General features: G+C 38.6%; 1 protein-coding gene across 8 annotated transcripts in view; it reads right to left on the minus strand.

The window, feature by feature from the left end:
- Positions 1-21,881, minus strand: part of sorbs3 (sorbin and SH3 domain containing 3) — a 73,616-nt gene that overhangs the window by 6,458 nt on the left and 45,277 nt on the right. For 3 of the 8 annotated variants that reach the window (XM_061906700.1, XM_061906699.1, XM_061906701.1), the window contains 12 exons: positions 20,838-20,946; positions 17,502-17,549; positions 17,271-17,384; positions 16,676-16,731; positions 11,928-11,998; positions 11,448-11,509; positions 11,326-11,372; positions 11,097-11,211; positions 10,902-11,027; positions 2,933-3,424; positions 2,752-2,837; positions 2,566-2,672 (listed from right to left, as the gene is read on the minus strand). In XM_061906700.1, coding sequence (XP_061762684.1) covers positions 2,566-2,672; positions 2,752-2,837; positions 2,933-3,424; positions 10,902-11,027; positions 11,097-11,211; positions 11,326-11,372; positions 11,448-11,509; positions 11,928-11,998; positions 16,676-16,731; positions 17,271-17,384; positions 17,502-17,549; positions 20,838-20,946 — 1,433 coding nt within the window. The remainder of the gene's footprint in view (positions 1-2,565; positions 2,673-2,751; positions 2,838-2,932; positions 3,425-10,901; positions 11,028-11,096; positions 11,212-11,325; positions 11,373-11,447; positions 11,510-11,927; positions 11,999-16,675; positions 16,732-17,270; positions 17,385-17,501; positions 17,550-20,837; positions 20,947-21,881) is intronic. The other 5 variants (XM_061906702.1, XM_061906706.1, XM_061906703.1 and 2 more) reach the window with 5 other exon arrangements.

The raw sequence follows: 21,881 nt of genomic DNA on the forward strand, positions 1-21,881 counted from the left end.
GTGGCTGGGGAGAGGGAAGTCTGGATTTCCCTGCTTAGGCTGTTGCCCCCGCGACCCGACCTCGGATAAGCGGAAGATGATGGATGGATGGATAGACCTTTAACTCTATGTTATAATTAATAAAACTAGCTAATTCGAATCTTTTTGAAAAAAATAATAAAATTTTATGGAACATCATTAGTATTTTTTCCTGATTAAGATTAATTTAAAAATGTTGATGACATGTTTTAAATATGTTAAAATCCAATCTGCACTTTGTTAGAATAGATAACAAATTGGACCAAGCTATATTACATATATACAAAGACAAATCATTATTTCTTCTAGATTTTCCAGAACGAAAAATTTAAAGAAAATTCTAAATACTTTGAAATAAGATTTAAATTTGATTCTACAGATTTTCTAGATTTGGGAGAATTTTTTTTAAAAATTTTAATCATAATAAGTTTGAAGAAATATTTCACAAATATTCTTCATCGAAAAAACAGAAGCTAAAATGAAGAATTAAATTAAAATGTATTTATTATTCTTTACAATAAAAAATAAATTTACTTGAACATTGATTTGAATCCTCAGGAAAGAAGAGGAAGGAATTTAAAAGGTAAAAAGGTAAATGTGTTTAAAAATCCTAAAAATCATTTTTAAGGTTGTATTTTTTTCTCTACAATTGTCTTTCTGAAAGTTATAAGAAGCTAAGAAAAAAATAAATGAATTTATTCAAACAAGTGAAGACCAAGTCTTTAAAATATTTTCTTGGATTTTCAAATTCTATTTGAGTTTTGTCTCTCTTAGAATAAAAATGTCGAACAAAGCGAGACCATCTTGCTAGTAAATAAATCAAATTTAAAAAATAGAGGCAGCTCACTGGTAAGTGCTGCTATTTGAGCTATTTTTAGAACAGGCCAGCGGGCGACTCAACTGGTCCTTACGGGCGACCGGGTGCCCGCGGGCACAGCGTTGGTGACCCCTGGTGTACAGTATGTGGGTGTTGAAATTTTTTGTTTTTTTTTGTTTTGTTGTTTTGTCAATTAATTTATTCTTATTTTGTTGTTGTTGTTGTGTTTTACTTTGAAGTTGTACGCAGAAATGGCGCCGCTGAAGTGGCAGCTGGTTGCATCAGCTCTTTGCTCTTATTTTAATGTGTTTTATGTCCTTTTTGTTCTTTGATGTTTTCCTCTTATTTTATTGTGATTTTGGACCTTACTCTTTGTGGACTTTTTGTATCTGCACTGCAACCACATCCTTTTCCCATAGTGGGATAAATAAAGTGTATTCTATCCTATCCTTGATTTCAATGGTGTTTCTTGCCCTCTTTATCAAAGTGCTGGAATTTTGCAACTTTCCTTGGCCCCACAGTGGGTTATTTTGCAGTTATACTCTATAAGAAACTCTTGTCATGACATGTCTGGTATGGACTTTATTTATGTTCCTGTGTATTGCATTGCTTCCTGTCCAGCACACTTAGATCTGTTTGCACTTCTTGTTTGTCTCATTTTGGCACCACTTCTCCCTCACCTGTCCCTGATTGGCAATCAGGACATGCATAGCTCTCCCGTCCAAAGGCAAAACCCAGTAACTCACTTCTAGCTGATTTTGAGAAAACAAAGGAAAACCAATCTATCTTGATGCTGTCTTACAAAGATTTACAAAGTCATCAAACGTATAGATGTTTTCTTGCCGATTGAGCCATGGATTGAATCTGCTCTCATGAACGTGTGCCCTTTCTCCAGATATTTTATCACAATCTCGGGTGGGCCCCATTCTGCGTTTGCACATTGGGCAAGAGCCGTGTACAGCGTCCAGTTTTTTATTTTGACCTCCACAGTTATCCGCCCAAAAGAGTATGCAAGGGGAAGAATCAAGAACAATACATTTAATGAAGGTGCTTGCAACATCCTGGGCCAATCTTCCAAATATCCCCTCGTGCCATAATATCACATAATCAGGTTGACCGTCGGCCCCCATTCGTGCAAATGTCTCATTAAAGACAATAAGGCGACTGACAAAGAAGCTCCGATTGGTCCCTTGAGATACTAGGTTTTTCTGTTGTATCTACGCGGTTATGTGGTAGTTGCTAGGTCCTGCCATGCGCGTAACAGCTTACTTACGGAACAAATTACAATATCGCATACACTAATGTAAAGCATATCACCTAGGAACTCCAAAATTATTATCAGCTCAGTTTTGACCAAAATTGAGTAACTGGGTTTTGCCTTTGGACGGGAGAGCTTTCCTTGTGCTTCTTGCTTTCTTTCTTGTTGTGCTGCATAGTTTTCCCTGTGTTTCCTTTGTGGGTATTTTTTTGTGCACTTCCCTACTGCATCTGGATTTTGTCATTGAATACATTTTTATCTTCACTTTGCTTGCTGTCTCTGCATATTAGGGTTCCAGTCAGACAACAAAAGAGACAGTAATAGACTGAGTCTACAAACGAAAAAAATCATGGGAAATATTTTCGTCCATAACCAAGTGATAAGCAAAGTGGGGCATACGAAAACCAGGGTACCACTACATACGGAAATAGTTTGCTTTTTCTGAGGATTAAGAAATGAGTCGGTTTCTTACCTACAAACCAGCCATCATCACATTTCTCCATCACTTGTACAATGTCGCCTTCCCTGAGCTCCAACTCATCAGCATTCTGGGGTTTGTAATTGTACACTGCTTTGTATCTGAAACAACAGGCATGGAAATCAGAAACTCACCACAGCTTCAACACCTTTCTTAAGTGTAGCTCAAATGTGGCATTACGGTTGTTGTTGCACCACAGTGGAACCGTCAGCGTTTGGCACCTGGGCAGGTGGGAGTGAGTTGGGATGAGGATTGGACAGAGCGCCCTAGAAAGAAGAATGAATATCTCCTGTCAGGCACCATGACAGATACATCAAAAAGCACGGCAAGCCAGCAGGTGTGAGCATGCAGCAACTTTGACCTGCGAGAGATCATTAAATCTGGAAGTGTTTACTGTTGGCTCTCCTGTGCTTCGTGCAGAAGCTGGTGACTGAGCAGAAGGTGACGCACAGTTGTGATTGGCAGGGGAAGAAGGTTTGGAGGAACCGGGAGACCATCGATTGGCTGTTTCTTTGCACAACGCAGGAGAGCGTGGCTGAGAAGCAGCACCATAAGGTAGAGGTGAAGATGACTTCAGGGGGGAGTGAGTTTGTGTGGGGCTGACAGAGATGGGACTGGAAGGGGACAGAGGTGACTGCAGACAAGGCGAGTGGAGCGGACGTCCTGGACTCTGCGGTCCGGGGGACAGAGGAGACAATTGGCCTGCTGAGTAGTCATCCGTGGTGTATTTGGTGCGGGGCATCTTGTTGACCTGCACGTAGCTGGCGGGGAAGATGCCACTCCGGTTGGTCCCTGAGATCCTCCCCTCCAGCCATTTGTCATCCACACATCTGGTTATACTTATTACTTCTCCCTAAAAACACAATGAAGGAAAGTTACTTATTAAACATTCTTCAGTCATTATGATTCACAGACAAAGTTCACATTATGTAAGCTAACACCAATACAATGAAGGCTAAATTACATTCAAATGTTTGGGGGAAAGAAGCACAATTTCATTGTCAATGCAATGAAAAGGCGTGCGCATTTAAACAGTCCTAATATCTTCATTGACACAAGAACCAAAGCACAATTTGCAGATGTTGTGTGAAGTATTAAATCTAATTTCAGATCTGACCTGGCAGACAGATAAATCTAAAAATAAGTGTGGCCCTAATTAAAACCATCTAATCCAACAGCAGTCCGGATGAAAGCTGTTGTTAATACAACAAAACAATGGGAAAATAAAATTTTTAGAGTGCTCATGTTAAGACATTATGAGGCTTGTGAAACCTTTTTGAAGTTTGTTTTTTTTCTTCAAAAGATCACGAGGCAGTGGTCGCCTCCTGAATGATTTCATTTAATGATGCCTGATGCACAGTGATTTACAGCGGGTGTGTCATGAGATCAGGTTTGTACCAAGAATTTACCCAATTTCACTAAACTGCTCATAGTATTATTATTTAGTTATTACACTAAATAATACTACTATTTATTTATTGCCAGCAATATGTAGTGACAGGCAGTACAAGTGAAGTGAAGTGAATTATTTTTTATATAGCGCTTTTCTCGAGTGACTCAAAGCGCTTTACATAGTGAAACCCAATATCTAAGTTACATTTAAACCAGTGTGGGTGGCACTGGGAGCAGGTGGGTAAAGTGTCTTGCCCAAGGACACAACGGCAGTGACCAGGATGGCGGAAGCGGGAATCAAATCTGCAACCCTCAAGTTGCTGGCATGGCCACTCTACCAACCGAGCTATGCCGGTTGGTAGTAAAATGCTCTTCCACGTGATGGCAGAAGGTAAATAATTCACTTGTGTAGCCACATGTTGCCATACCTACAACAGCATATCGAGTGGTACTTTGGTTTTTGTAGACTATACTTTTCGTATCATTTTTTTTTTTGACAAAAATGGTGTCAAAAAATGTTTTTGTATACTGTCTTGGTTATATCACGGCCAATCCTGCTTTTAACAAACTTGTTAATTTGCCCGCGTGTCACCCGATCGTATCAAATCAAGTGCCCAACAAACAATCACACGTGTTGGTGACTCAGTCTGGGTGCTACTTTTATTGAGTACTTAGTGTATCAATCATTTTGGTGTCGGCTGGCTCCAATTGTTCCTGTTTTTTTTTTTTAAATAGATTACATTTTGTTATAGGTACAAATAAAATGCATATTGCGGGAATTTTTTTTCACAGGGGATATATTTTACTTTATATATATATATATACCGTATTTTTCGGACTATAAGTTGCAGTTTTTTTTCATAGTTTGGCCGGGGGTGCGACATATACTCCGGAGCGACTTATGTGTGAAATTATTAACACATTGCCGTAAAATATCAAATACTATTATTCATCTCATTCGCGGAAGAGACTAAGAAAATGTCAGCAATCCTCACAGACACGTCAACCAATAAGAATTCGGCGGGGGAGGGTCATGGCAGAAGTGCATTGTGGGTCATAGGATGCTAACTGCTATATCAGGGGTCACCAACCTTTTTGAAACCAAGAGCTACTTCTTGGGTACTGATTAATGCGAAGGGCTACCAGTTTGATACACACTTAAATAAATTGCCAGAAATAGCCAATTTGCTCAATTCACATTTAATAAATAAAACTACATATATATATAAAAATGGGTATTTCTGTCTGTCATTCCGTTACATTTTTTTTCCTTTTACGGAAGGTTTTTTTGTTGAGAATAAATGCTAAAAAAAAACCCCACTTAATTGAAAGGTTTAAAAGAGGAGAAAACACGAAAAAAAAAGAAAATTACATTTTGAAACATAGTTTATCTTCAATTTTGACTCTTTAAAATTCAAAATTCAACCAAAAAAAATGAAGAGAAAAACTAACTAATTCAACTCTTTTTGAAAAAAATTAAAAAAAAGAATTTATGGAACATCATTAGTAATTTTTCCTGATTAAGATAAATTTTTGAATTTTGATGACATGTTGTGAATAGGTTAAAATCCACTTTGAAATAAGATTTAAATTTGATTCTAGAATTTTTTTAGATTTGCCAGAATTTTTTTTTTGAATTTTAATCATACGTTTGAAGAAATATTTCACAAATATTTTTCGTCGAAAAAACAGAAGCTAAAATGAAGAATTAAATTACAATGTATTTATTATTCTTTACAACAACAACAAAAAAATACTTGAACATTGATTTAAATTTTCAGGGAAGAAGAGGAAGGAATTTAAAAGGTAAAAAGGTATATGTGTTTAAAAATCCTAAAATCATTTTTAAGGCTGTATTTTTTCTCTAAAATTGTCTTTCGGAAAGTTATAAGAAGCAAAGTAAAAAATAAATGAATTTATTTAAACAAGTGAAGACCAATTCTTTAAAATATTTTCCTGGATTTTTGAAATCTATTTGAGTTTTGTTTCTCTTAGAATTAAAAATGTCGAGCAAAGCGAGATCAGCTTGCTAGTAAATAAATACATGTAAAAAAATAGAGGCAGCTCACTGGTAAGTGCTGCTATTTGAGCTATTTTTAGAACAGGCCAGCGAGCAACTCATCAGGTCCATACGGGCGACCTGGTGCCCGCATTGGTGCCGTAGCTATTAAAATGGGTCATTTCAACGTTGGCGGTAACTTATAAAAACTGAGAAGGGCTGAACAAAAATGGCACCGAAAAGAAAATCATGTACTGCAGATTACAAGCTGGATGTAATGAAATATGCGGCAAAAAACGACAAGAGGAAGCGGCGCATACCTTTGGAGTTGGCAGAGTTGTTTAGAAGCGACATCGAGGAAGAAGATTTCATCGGATTTATCGATTAGGAGTGACAGATTGTTTGGTAAACGTATAGCATGTTCTATATGTTATAGTTATTTGAATGACTCTTACCATAATATGTTACGTTAACATACCAGGCTCCTTCTCAGTTGGTTATTTATGCGTCATATAACGTACACTTATTCAGCCTGTTGTTCGCTATTCTTTATTTATTGTAAATTGCCTTTCAAATGTCTATTCTTGGAGTTGGATTTTATCAAATAAATTTTTCCCAAAATGCGACTTTTACTCCAGTGCGACATATATATGTTTTTTTCCTTCTTTGTTTTGCATTTTCGGCTGGTGCGACTTGTACTCCGGAGCGACTTATAGTCCGAAAAATGCGGTATTTACTTTTTGCAACATGAACTCTCTTACATCTGGACCATTCCAGCGCACCATGACAGAACGCACCTTTGTCGGGTTAAAAATTGGTTTTATTGTACAAAATATGCTTCTCAATTGCCCAGCAAAGGTGGTACAGATTATAGTTGGGTGTTGCATGTCCCACAACATAATAAAGCACCACAGTTTGGAGCAGTTAGGCACCATGGAGTGTGTCCATAGTGACACACAGTAATACACGGAAAATCCTCATTTAAATAAAGCTGTCTATACCATTTTTGCACTTGTTATCACTTACGCACGCAGTCTTAGTAGATCACACACGACACACCCGCTAATAGTACGCGCAGTTTTATAGTTTGAACACACAATTTAGCGCGTGTTATTTTAGAATCTTAAAAGGTCAGGTCCTTGGTGGGGTCCAAAGTAATGCATTTTTTTTATTATGCATTTACCATTGTGATTATGGAGAAGTGGCCCATTTATCTATTTATTGCTGTAATAAGTTAATAACTCAAACTGTAATAATAAAGTACTGTATTATCCAGATCCTTACCATTCGTCACTTGTGTTGCGACATTTACAGTGCACTGCCTGCAAATGTATTTAGCCCCTTGGATATTTCAGTTGTCAATGTAATTTGGCTTTTTGGACAAGCTCCTTTCATGTAAGAGTGAAAACAAATTTGAACAAATTTGTGCTAAGAAGTGCTTTTGTATTACAATCACATGACACACATTAACTGTACTCAGGCGATCTCCATTTTACTAACTGTGACATTGCAGGCGTGCATGAGCTGAATCTCTGCCAAATTAAGTCAGTCACTATAAAATGGGGTGAATTTTGATACACTTTTTTTTTTACATTCCACATTTTAGGGATGTCCTCATTAAAATGTTTGGCTTCCAATCCAATCAGTTTTGCTGGCCTCAGAGCCGATTGGATTTTGTGTATCAATCCGATACCTTGACAAGAGATTATACAATCTAAAATGTTTTAAACAAGTACCGTACTTTTCGAACCATAGGGCGCACCAGATTATAAGGCGCACTGTCAATGAGCGGGTTTGTTTTCATACAAAAGGCGCACTGGATTATAAAACGCATTAAAGGGGTCATATTATGATTTTTTTCTACATTTGCAACACTTCCTTGTGGTTTACATAACAATTTAATGATGATTATTTGGTCAAAATGTTGCATGGATTATGTTTTGCAGACCATCTTCAAGCCGCTTTCTGACCGTCTCTTCATGGTGCGCTGTTTTGTGGGCTCTCTTATTTACGTGCCTCCACTTTGACAGCGTCTTCTCCCCATAATCTTTGTTGTACTGGTAGTTTTTAGTGCCTCCGTAGCGAGTCTACTGGCAGATATAAGTTAGAACTGTACACTACTTTATATAAGAAATGACAACAGCGGATAGAGAAAATTAAGGAGCTTATTAACTAGTACCCAAGGGCTACAATGGCGGGAGCGCGCACATTTTACGGATTTATGCAGATCCCAAATACACATCAGCAGGCACCAATTGGTAAGAAAAGTTAATAATAATGCAGAACAAAACGCCAGATAGTAAATCCCCCAATAGGTGTCATTTTAGGGTCTTTACACACACATCCCTCTAGCAGTGCGGCTTTGTAGCTTACCAAAGTCGCTCTAACTCATTGTATCATGTTTTTGAGCGACTTGTGTAATGTTCTATATTCTCAATAAAACATCAAACTTATACCGTTACTTGCTAGCATCATTTAATGAATAGGCTTCAACCCGCAGTCCACTTATATCTCTTATGAGATACATATGTCATATATGTCACACTTATCAATACACCATGTACCAACTAAAATTGCTTTGAGGTCAGTAAGCACAACCAGAAATAATACGCACATTAGACGCACCAAGTTATAAGGCGTAAGTTGGATTTTCGAGAAAATAAAAGGATTGTAGTACAAAAAATACAAGAACATATTTTATAAAGCTTATCTTATTAAATTTAGAATGTGCTAGTATTGTTGTAAATCAGATAGTGTTAGATTAGTGGTACTGAATGTTACATAGATTTTTTTTAACTAAATTAAGTGGCAAGTGCAAAATAACTAAACAAACGCAAAAACCTCTATTGGCTCCTATTGAAATCATTTGGGTTTTGCCCTCAAAGTCTTCCTGCATCCAGAGACTTACTCTCTGGGTCTGTAAAAAACAAACAAAAATAGGATTTTGTACTAATAAAAACAAACAAAAAAGAAAAATAGCGATCAGATCAACTTAATATCATTTAAATAGTAATAGTATACCATAGTAGGTATCGACATCTGGATCGATCACCGACTTTACATTGAAGCATCGTGTGTGGTCCCGCTTGATATGTGTGTGTGTGTGTGTGTGTGCGTGTGTGTGTGTGTGTGTGTGTGTGTGTGTGTGTGTGTGTGTGTGCGTGTGTGTGTGTGTGTGTGTGTGTGTGTGTGTGTGTGTGTGTGTGTGTGTGTAGCATGCTTAACCACTCCTTTTCCTCTAGTCATCCAGTGGTAATCTTATTTGCAATAAACATAGTTAATTTTCCGCCAAGGTGGGGGGGTTACTATCTTAGAAGCGGCACACCCTCCTGGAGTTCATGAAACATGTGCATGCGTGTAACAAAGAATCCTGAAATGTAATTTTGTCTTTCTTAGCCTGCATCCCTTTTGAAGGAATCTTTCACGTGAGTAAAATATTTAGTCATGTAGATACTGGGACACAGTCTCCACAAAGATCAGCTGGGCTTGAACAGCTCATCAGCCAATTGCTGATTAGTTAAAAAAGGCACAAATATCTGCCCCGATCATGGACATCTCTATTATTTTTCGAATACCACATTGTAAATCTATTTTCAATTTGACATGTAAGGAGCTTTCTCACCACTAAGTTTTTGTCAAAAAGCTAAATTACATTGATCATGATTTGATTTCTAAGAGCAATGAAAGGCTAAAATATCGAAATGGGTTAAATACTGCAGCTTGGTTGCCAGGCATGCACCCTCTAATGCAGTGGTTCTTAACCTGGGTTCGATCTAACCCTAGAGGTTCGGTGAGTCGGGCTCAGGGGTTCGGCGTAGGTCAAGACACACCCGACTCATCGTGTAAATAAAAACTTCTTCCTATCGGCGTATTACGGATACAGCAACAGCAGAAGTAATTTGTTGTGAGTTTATGCACTGTGTTGGTTTTGTTCTTTGAACAAGGTGATGTTCATGCACGGTTCATTTTGTGCACCAGTAAAAAAACATGGTAACACTTTAGTATGGGGAACATATTCACCATTAATTAGTTGCTTATTAACGTGAAAATTAGTAACATATTGGCTGTTAATAGTCATTATTAAGTACGTATTAATGTCTTATTCGGCATGGCCTTATTATAACCCTAACCCTCTAACCCTGGCCCTAACCCTCTAACCTTCACCCTAACCAAATAACTCTAAATTAAGTCTTTGTTATTTAGAATTAGGGCTGCAACAACTAATCGGTTAAATCGATTATAAAAATAGTTGGCGATTAATTTAGTCATTGATTCGTTGGATCTATGCTATGCGCATGCGCAGAGGCTACTTTCTTTATTTATAAAAAATATATATATATATTTTTTTTAATTAACCTTTATTTATAAACTGCAACATTTACAAACAGCTGAGAAACAATAATCAAAATAAGTGTGGTGCCAGTATACTGTTTTTCAATAAATTAACTGGAAAGGATAGAAATGTAGTTTCTCTCTTTTATCCGATTATTAATCGATTAATCGGAGTAATAATCGACAGATTAATCGATTATCAAATTAGTTGTTAGTTGCAGCCCTACTTAGAATATCTTCCCCTGGTGTCCAAAAAACTCTAAATTAAGTCTTTGTTACTTAGAATATGTTCCCCATACTAAAGTGTTACCAAAAACATATACCGTATTTTTCGGAATATAAATCGCTCCGGAGTATAAGTCGCACCCACGGCCAAACTATGAAAAAAACCTCGACTTATAGTCCGAAAAATACGGTAAGTCTGTCTTGAATTTGAAAAAAAAATGTAAATTGTATTTTTTACTAAAGAAGGGTTCGGTGAATGCGCATCTGAAACTGGTGGGGTTCGGTATCCCCAACAAGGTTAAGAAGCACTGCTCTAATGATCCAAACACTCTCGAGGTGTTTTCTAATTTAATGCAGACATATTCACAACACATGTACTTACTTTCCGAAAAGAAAGTTCAACTGGAAGGTCGGCATTGAAAGTATACAACGCCACTGCTTCGCCATAGTCTAGCACCTGTAAATTGGGGGTCTTTATCGGTGTTGGCTTCTCTGACGGCGGAAGAACCTGGAAAGAGAAAGGCGCCCAACAGTCACAACAGAACGAGCAATAAGACTCAAAAGTTGTGGCTTTAACCTCCACATAGGTGGTGGGGAAGATGCCCGCTCTGCCGTGATGTTCTCCTTCAAACCAGTTGGCGTCCACTTGTCTGTGGATGTAAACAATGTCGCCTCTGTGCAGTGTGAGCTCCCTGTGTGACAAATAAACACAAGTGGAATCCCATTAGGTCACACAACCCATTTACTGCTATCTAATACTGTCACCTACCAATTTGTGTGCTTTGTTATTAAATCCGATAACTTACTTTTGTGACTGAGCCTGGAAATTAAATTTGGCCCGTGCTGCTTTCATCTGAAAAACAAATGACAAAAGCTCAGATATGAATACAATATAATACAACTTAATGTAATAATGATAAAAATGCACCTTCTTCTCTTCTTTCTTAGGCGAACGCTCCATTGTATCATTTGCACCAGAAAGTCGATCTACTGTGGAGCAAAATTATCATACAGCAGGATTAGTGCAGCTTCTCTTATTCCTGTTTTGCATTGTCATGAACAAGTAAGCTGCATCAAGAACATACTGAAGCTATGGAATTAGGCTGCTCTCTTATATCTAAAACAGGAAAACAAAAGGATACAGCTAATCTCAAATAAGGCTCTACTTCCTCTTTTGCTAGGTTTCTACCACACCCATATACTGTTCAGCAACTCTTTTTTTTTTTTAAAGTAAAACTCTCTGAAAAGTCTGAGCAGCAGACAAAAGAGGCAATGAAAGAGTATAAAGACAATTAGGGTGGTACAGTAAAGGTGTACTGGCTTGTAGTTGGAATCACATTTGTTTTAAATAGCAAGACCTTGATGGACAAGCATCAAAAACATTACATGAGAGAAAAACATTGTTTACCAAATGTATGAGTGAAGGCTGGTGAAGGGCCAACAGAGTGATGGATGGGTTGCTTTGGTGCTGATGGGTTGCTGAAATACAAATAATAGACAGGAGATATTAATTTACAGCAGTTTTTTGTGCACTATAGACCATGAAAATTAGTCAGCAAACTATTTTATTAGTTGACATGTCGTTTAAATATTGACCGCCTATTTATTAATTTGCCTCATTCATAGGGGTGGTAGAAAAAATTGTTCACATTTTATGATCATGAATCGATTATAATTGATTGTATAGGTGACACGTACATGTCTTATGCAGGGCCCCGGGGTAAACTAGGGACCAAAGCAGAATTATGGTTTGAGTCTCGCCCCATAACAAAAAATTTCTCACTTTTTTATTGATGTAAAACCATTTTTACTTTTTTAATCAAACATGAATCTGATTTGCGTCATGTTTTGTACTAAAAGGAAATTCATGGGAAACTTTTTAGAGCAAAGTAAGCATTTTATCCTCAATAAAAAATGAATTTAAACCTTCCTAAATCAGCCACTAACCCAATATGTCCAATGCTGTGCACCACAGTTACAGTGACGTGCAACTTACAGTGAGATATGCTATGACGTTTATATTTGAAAAAAAAAAAAACACTTGTAGTAATCGTCGCCTTCAAGATATATATTTTCACAGTATAATTTGCATCCAAGAAGAAAAAATAGTAGGCGTACTCAGAAATGGGTTAAATATTGTAACTGTGTATCAAAATTTACACCAAAGCATACTCAATACATATTTTTTGGACCACGAGGAAGTGTGTTAAATACAGATTAGAAGCATAAATAAGCAGGCTACTTAGATTGTGGCAGTAATGTTTGTAACCCGCCAGATTAGTCGCTAGAAAATTAGTCTTAAATGGCACCACTATTACAGAGTATGGACATGCATTTACATGTGATAAAATCATAGGAATACTTTTATAATAAAACTATAATTATGACAAAACTACACACATTAAATTGATTTCCCTGCTTATTTATTTGCACTATACATTACATTTTTCATCAATTTGAGTGACATGGAGACTCTAATTTACTAAGATCTACTAAGATCCAAATACCAAGCAGTACTAGCATATGCAAACGATAAATTTGTGTATTATGTGTAAATGTAATCCCCTCATGTGGTCCTTGGCCTGCCGCGGGGTCTCCTCCCAGTGGGACGTGCAACGAGGACCTTCCTAGGGAGAGGCTCGTGAGGCATCTGCACGAGATGCCCGAACCACCTAAGGTAGTTCCTTTCCAAGTGAAGGAGCAGCGGCTCTACTCGGATTCTCTCTCGGGTGACTGAACTTCTCACCCAATCTCTAAGGGAGATGCCAGCCACCCTTTGGAGGAAACACATTTCGGCCGATTGTATCCGCAATCTTATTCTTTCTGTCATGACCATAGGTGAGAGTAGGAATGTAGATAGCTCGGTAGACCGAGAGCTTTCCCTTTCTGGCTCAGCTCTCGTTTCGTCACAACAGTGCAGCAGAGAGACTGCAATACTGCCCCAGTTGCTCTGATTCTCCGGCTGATTTCCTTCTCCATCTTTCCCTCACTCGTGAACAAGACCCCAAGATACTTAAATTCCTCCACCTGGGACAGAATCTCGTTCTCTACCTGGACTGTACAAACCATCGGTTTCCTGCTGAGAACCATGGCCTCAGATTTGGAGATGTTTTAAAATTAGAAAATGACATTGCTGAATAGACAACATTTCTAATACTTTTATTTTTGACAATTAATATATGTTGACAAGCATATGTAGGACGGAGCTGAAGCACGATCGTCTCCTTTTTCATTGCTGTTTCGGCGCAATTGCCAGTGTGTAGGCACATTCTACACGTGCTATCTAAAGACCCAAAACACCGCCCGCAGTACAGTTTTAGTCTTGATAAGTCACACTGCGTTTGCAAAATACAAACCCTGTTTCCATAAGAGTTGGGAAATTGTGTTAGATGTAAATATAAACGGAATACAATGATTTGCAAATCATCTTCAACCCATATTCAGTTGAATATGCTACAAAGACAACATATTTGATGTTCAAACTGATAAAAAAAAAAAAATGTTTGCAAATAATCATTAACTTTAGAATTTGATGCCAGCAACACGTGACAAAGAAGTTAGGAAAGGTGGCAATAAATACTGATAAAGTTGAGGAATGCTCATCAAACACTTATTTGGAACATCCCACAGGTGTGCAGGCTAATTGGGAACAGGTGGGTGCCATGATTGGGTATAAAAACAGCTTCCCAAAAAATGCTCAGTCTTTCACAAGAAAAGATGGGGCGAGGTACGCCCCTTTGTCCACAACTGCGTGAGCAAATTGTCAAACAGTTTAAAAACAACGTTTCTCAAAGTGCAATTGCAAGAAATTTAGGGATTTCAACATCTACGGTCCATAATATCATCAAAAGGTTCAGAGAATCTGGAGAAAACACTCCACGTAAGCGGCATGGCCGGAAACCAACATTGAATGACCCTGACCTTCGATCCCTCAGACGGCACTGTATCAAAAACCGACATCAATTTCTTAAGGATATCACCACATGGGCTCAGGAACACTTCAGAAAACCACTGTCACTAAATACAGTTCATCGCTACATCTGTCAGTGCAAGTTAAAGCTCTACTATGCAAAGCGAAAGCCATTTATCAACAACATCCAGAATCACCGCCGGCTTCTCTGGGCCCGAGATCATCTAAGATGGACAGATGCAAAGTGGAAAAGTGTTCTGTGGTCTGACGAGTCCACATTTCAAATTGTTTTTGGAAATATTTGACACCGTGTCATCCGGACCAAAGGGGAAGCGAACCATCCAGACTGTTATCGACGCATAGTTCAAAAGCCAGCATCTGTGATGGTATGGGGGTGCATTAGTGGCCAAGGAATGGGGAACGTACACATCTGTGAAGGCACCATTAATGCTGAAAGGTACATACAAGTTTTGGAACAACATGCTGCCATCTAAGCGGCATCTTTTTCATGGACGCCCCTGCTTATTTAAGCAATACAATGCCAAGCCACATTCAGCACGTGTTACAACAGCGTGGCTTCGTATAAAAAGAGTGCGGGTACTTTCCTGGCCGGCCTGCAGTCCAGACCTGTCTCCCATCGAAAATGTGTGGCGCATTATGAAGCGTAAAATACGACAGTGGAGACCCCTGTTGAACGACTGAAGCTCTACATAAAACAAGAATGAGAAAGAATTCCACTTTCAAAGCTTCAACAATTAGTTTCCTCAGTTCCCAAACGTTTCTTGAGTGTTGTTAAAAGAAAGGTGATGTAGCACAGTGGTGAACATGCCCTTTCCCAACTACTTTAGCACGTGTTGCAGCCATGAAATTCTAAGCGTTATTCTTATTATTTGCAAAAAAAAATAAAGTTTATGAGTTTGAACATCAAATATCTTGTCTTTGTAGTGCATTCAATTGAATATGGATTGAAAAGGATTTGCAAATCATTGTATTCTAACACAATTTCCCAACTCATATGGAAACGGGGTTTGTATATAGTTAAATTTTCTCCTCCCAGTTTTGTGGCTGTTCTGATAATCAACATATATATTGCATTTTAACAAAGATGGGCACACTAAATGGATTGCGCTCCTATTTTGCTCATTGAAGAGAGGCAATCCTCGGCGCACAAGCTAATTGGATCAGCTTTGCGTGTACTATCAAGTTTAATAAACCTTTCGTATACTAAGCCACATAGTCGTTTGCCCTTTTGGAATGCTACCTGAAAGGTGATGTTTGATGGATAAAGTATTTTCTAAATGGCTCTGCAGAAACAAGTCCCATCTGCTTCGTGTTTGCAGCTGCAGCTCACAGTTAAACATGTCAGTGTGACAGCATGCAGTAAAAACAGAGCACTTTTTGTCACTTTATCTTGTAATTCCACACATCCTCAGCAACAGCTTCTTTAAATAATGCCCCTGAACACACAAAGCCCTTAAAAGGTCAATTCCCTGTAAACCCGACTCAGCAAACAACTGCCAGAAATCTTCCAAGAATGCGTTACACGGATGGTAAGAAATGTGGAATGCTGTCTCAAGTAATAAATACTGTGCTTAAACTTGTTAAAGTTCAACTTTTCAATATTTAACAGTAAAGTGGCATTGGAAAAACTGTGCATCACATAGTTATGGTGTAATCCTGGTGTTTTCTTTGTTTGCTACTTTACAGTCCATCCAGAAAATATTTCACATTGCTTCACTTTTTCCACATTTTATTATTTTACAGCTTTATTACAAAATGGAATGAATTAATTTTTTATCCTTGAAGTTTTACACACGATACCCCATAATGGCAATGTGATTTTATTTATGTATTTATTTCTTTAATTTTTGCAAATTTATTACAAATAAAAAACAAAAAATCACATGTACCAAAGTATTCACAACCTTTGCTCAATACTCTATTGATGCATCTTTGGGAGAACAAAATGTGGAAAAAGAGAAGCGCTCTGAATAGTTTCCAGATCCACTGTGGTTCACATGCATAATCGATAAGAACAAATACAAATATTTTATAAGCTTCATCAAAGTAAATGCTTTAGCTTAATAAAAAGGTTGAAAGTAAATATAAATAACATCTCATACTGTAGCAAATAGATGTTTTTGTTTAACATTTAATAAGAATCTTTAAATTTAACAAAGTTAATTGGATTCTGCCAAAAGCAATGATATGTTGAACCTCTTAAGTGTTGTCATGTGGTCACAGACCTGTATTTTGTGGTTCCTTTCTTTGCAGCGGCAGTGGTGTCCCTGGTCCTGGCCTCCTGAAAGCAGAGAGAACTGTTATCAAACGTTTGCACCCTGCAGCCTCCACTGTCTCCCAGCTTGCAGGAATTTTCTCTCTCTTAACAAGAAAGTGGTGGTGCTGACCACTCCCAGAGGAGTTGGAGATCCTCCTGCACTCATTGGCCCACAAAGAAGCATACTCATGATCTGATCACTCATTTGTGAATTTGGGGTAGGTTCAACAACAGGAAGTGCAAGGGCTCAGCACATTGGCAGGATCATATCCAAAGAATGTGGATACAGGTGCTTTAGGTAAGGCTTTTAAAGTGTGGCAGGCATGGTAGATGTGTGAGGGTTTGCAGGCAGATGACTGAACACATGAATCAACATGCAAGGCAGGCAGGGGATTCTGTAGCCTTCATCGAGGTCAGACCACACAGCAGACACAGTCAAAGATATAGCAAGCAGTGAGGGGTTCACAAAGTTTTGACTGGAAGGGGTGGCTGTGATCTGGGGGGCAACTGAGAGAGTATAAGGTTCGGGGTTCAGGGGAGTGAGGGGCGGGGGGGCTCAGTACCTCACCCCAGCCTTGACGCTGCGGCCGCTTCTTCTGGGAAAGTCTCGTCTCCAGGCCTTGGATATCCAAGTCCAACTCGGCCTCAAACCGACTCAGCTCTGAGACCAGACTGGCCTGAGCCCGGGTGATGACGTCAGTTTAGAATGGCAAAATTAAGAAGGAAGAAACTCATCCAGTCTCCCGGATTTTGACATTCTGAACAAGGAGTAAAGGGCCATCAACATTGCTCACCTCAACAGATGGGGACTTCTCGGGCTGTGTTTGTGGGGACACCGGGTTCTATGAAGACAAAAAAACTCAATTAATCTGAAGTGTGTTTGTGACATAATGCACTAAAACATATTGATTAGTGTTTAAGATGCTTTTAACGATCCGGTCCACAACCACTGGATCACTTGTAAGTCTGTTTAAATGTGCTCTGTTCATACTTTCAATGACATTTGGTACCTTGGAGCATTCCATTTAGGCTTAGACATATAAACAGGCAACATTCACACTCTCGAGCCAATTTAGTATTGCCAATCAACCTATCCCCAGGTGCATGTTTTTGGAGGTGGGAGAAAGCCGGAGTACCCGGAGGAAACCCATGCAGTCACGGGGAACATGCAAACTCCACACAGAACGAGCTCGAGACTGAGGATCAAACCCGGGATCTTTTTGTTGCGAAGCAACAGCACTAACCCCTGCACTCCATTTGATTAGTAACTTGAGAAATTCAACCAGAGTAATATTGAGGACTGGAATGGGGCCACAAACAAAATCTAGTTTAGGGCCACAAAAAGCCTGTCCCACACCAGAGAAGTTTGCACACTGTAGTTTCAGGACAAGTTAAAACCCGACGCTTACAACCTTGTTTTATTATAGTATTTAAAAGATAGCCATACTTTTATAGATCAATACCGTTCGCATGTGAATCTATGAATTCTGGTAACTATGAATTAATACCACAATCATACCAGTACTCAATAGTACCAATTTTCTGGACGTTTGGGTATTCAAATGTGTTGTTTAATATTATTTTTTTTTTAATTATATATTTTTATTTTCCTTTTTACACTAAGCTGTGCTATACAGTATTTAGGTTGTTGTCCTACACTTTTGTGTTTCATTTGCAAGTACTGTACGGTACTATAGTAAACTTTGCATGCTGTAGCAATTAAAAAATGTTAGATGGCAGTAGAGTAAAAACTACAATGTGTTGCCTTAACCAGGAAGTAGTCTTTACAATTAGGCTTAATGTGCCATTTTTTTCTTCTGTTGAGTCGTACAAAGTGTTTAAACTGTAAGTATTGTACTTATTACATATTCGCTGAGGATTCAAACATGTATCTTTGTTGAAGTTTTAATTACCAAATTTGGAGGTGTTTAAATCGCCATAAATCACAAACGCTAATCGGTGGCATATCTATGGCAAATCCAATTACCATCGAGGTCGTGTATTTGGAAAAGTGGAGCCTTACTGTACTTTACAGGGTCTCTTCTTGCTTTGTTGGTGCGGAAAATTGTAACATTACCTAGACCCAGTCTGGCTGAGTCCGCTATGAGTGCTTAAAGGCTTGTTTCCATGGCCTAAGCTCTTGAGTCTGCAACCAGATGTGACGTCAAATGCAACAAAGGTATGGAAATATAGCACCGTTTGATTTTACGTGACTCGGTACCCGGTAATACCGATTGACTTCAGTTGGGACCTGTAAAAATATCAAAGTAGCCAACTTCATATATGTTTAACAAAAAATAGTTGGACCATGATTTTAGGATTTAGTTATCCTGTCAGACCATGTGTCTTCAAGTTCACTGCTGTAAAATAACAACTAAATTACATCAAGTACTTTTTTTAATTATATTTATGCCAATATAATCCCTTGTGGTGTAATGGTACACACTTCTAAAAACAAACAAAAAAAACAACTTAGATTTATATCACGCTTTTCTAAACACTCAAAGCGCTCATTGAGAAGTGGGACTCAACATTCATTCACACCTGGTGGTGGTAAGCAACATCAGTAGCCACAGCTGCCCTGGGGTAGACTGACGGAAGCGTGGCTGCCAGTTTGCGCCTATGGCTCCTCCGACCACCACCTGTCATTCATTCATCATTCATTCACCAGTGTGAACGGCACCAGGGGCAAAGGGTGAAGTGTCCTGCCCAAGGACACAACGGCAGCGATTTTTTGGATGTCAATAGGTGGGAAGCGAACCTGCAACCCTCATGTTTCTGGCCATCCGCGCTACCCACTACGCCATGCCGCCCCAAAATAGATAGCTAGATAGATAGATAGTACTTTATTGATTCCTTCAGGAGAGTTCCTTCAGGAAAATTAAAAACTGCCTTTCATAGCAGAGGACATACAGATTGATTCCCATGGCCATGGTTTCGTCAAGAAGGGCATCCCGCATAAAAACTTGATGTAACGCCGGAAAAAAATGTTACGCTAATATCCATCCATCCATTTTCTACCGCTTATTCCCTTTGGGGTCGCGGGGGGCGCTGGTGCTTATCTCAGCTACAATCGGGCGGAAGGCGGTGTACACCCTGGACAAGTCGCCACCTCATCGCAGGGCTAACACAGATAGACAGACAACATTCACACTCACATTTACACACTAGGGCCCATTTAGTGTTGCCAATCAACCTATCCCCAGGTGCATGTTTTTGGAAGTGGGAGGAAGCCACAGTACCCGGAGGGAACCCACGTATTCACGGGGAGGACATGCAAACTCCACACAGAAAGATCCCGAGCCCGGAATTGAACCCAGGACTACTCAGGACTTTCGTATTGTGAGGCAGACGCCCTAACCCCTCTGCCACCGTGAAGCCCTATGCTAATATTATAATAACAAAATAATGTTTGGTTCTATGGCATCACAACCCTGTTTTGATGGTGTAGTAAAGTAAAAGGCCAAATCGTGATTTGTCTTAATTTGCTATATTGAAATCAAAAAGTGTTATCAAGATTCCTCAAAACATATTCTTTTGTCCAAATTTAACAAGAAAATCGTATCCAATGTTTTCTGTTCCCACTTTTCAGAGTAAAAAAAATATATAATTTTGTTGTGAAAAGTTGTTGTGTAGGTCTTTCCCCATCAGAGGGGACTCATCCTCACGCTATTCACACACCAGCATCCACACCATAATGTCCATGCAGAGCATCTGACACACTCAGAGCTCAGTTTGTCTTCATGCTCAGGGGCCACTCTATGTTGTCAAGAGGTAAAGGCATGCTGTTGCACAAAAGGTTAACACCATAATACAGATCACAAGACACCTCAGCTTCAGTGGAATGGGGTGGAGACAGAGATTGTATTTGGTCATGATTTCAAACACAAGGCTTTTTCTGCACCAAATTTGGAACAGTGTGTAAACAACACACTCTCCTAGTACGCAATACAATCTAGCAACACTCAGTAAACACCAAGGTAAATGCAAAGATCATATATGATAGCAGCAGCACCGAGGTGTATCTTTTAAATACAGCTTATAGATAAACGCTAGTTGTGTTATTAAAACTGTTAGGATTAAGAAGGTTAAAGCAATAACAAGGCCTACCGGGATTTTAGAAGTCTTACCTGCTTGAGGCCTACAGAGGAGACCTCTTTTCCGGGCTCGAAGTCGAATATGCTCCTAGGTTTACGTTGCTGCTTTCCTGGGTCTGACAGCTCGCTGACATCCTGGCTCCTGAAACATAACACCCCAGTGAACACACACACACACACCATGGGCAGCAACTTAATCATTGCCTTATTGTAAGCGCTTGTAACAACAAATCCCAACATGTCCATCCCACATGTTCCACACTGCTACTCCTGGCACAGATTTGTGTTTAAGTGACTGTCTAATAGCTTTATATCCAAATAATGCATGCACATATGCACCTTTGATGCCATGAGTTGCATAGGAATAACAATAGGAGGGCATCTCACGACATCACATAACCATGATTTACTTTTTTGCAGTTATATTGTCAATTACTCTAAAAATAATAATTGTTTGGTCACAGAAGAAGAAACAGGAACGTATTGATATAGAATTTTTTTAGCTACAAAATGCAATTCACATTGTCTCAACACTGCAAATGTGGAGGACATAATGTTCATGATAGGGCCACACTATTTATTTTTCTCTCTAAAATTATTGTGGTTCGATTTGCGATTTTTATATTTATACATAAAACTGTGAAAGTGAAGACTGAAGGAAGACATATTTTTGGATTGATTTGATTGAGACTTTTATTAGTAGATTGCACAGTACCGTACATATTCCATACATTTGACCACTAAATGGTAACACCCGAATAGGTTTTTGAAGATGTTTAAGTCGGTGTCCACGTTAATCAATTTGTGATAAATTCATGTAACTTCTAGACTGTCAATCACCATACAGAATTTTTGTCATTCACTTTCAAATATATTTGGCTTCATGCAGACCGACTCAGAGCTTTTTGTCCTCAACTGAAGAAATAAAAATAGACAGTGTTTATAATGTAACGTAATCATATTATATAATAAAAATGCAAGACACAAATTAACATTTTATTTCTCATTATTGTACTATAATTGGAAGGTGAAACACTTCTAGTTATCCTAAATAAGAAAACATTAAATAAAATGGAC

This window comes from Nerophis ophidion, linkage group LG07 (genome assembly GCF_033978795.1).
Source record: "Nerophis ophidion isolate RoL-2023_Sa linkage group LG07, RoL_Noph_v1.0, whole genome shotgun sequence".
NCBI lineage: Eukaryota > Metazoa > Chordata > Actinopteri > Syngnathiformes > Syngnathidae > Nerophis > Nerophis ophidion.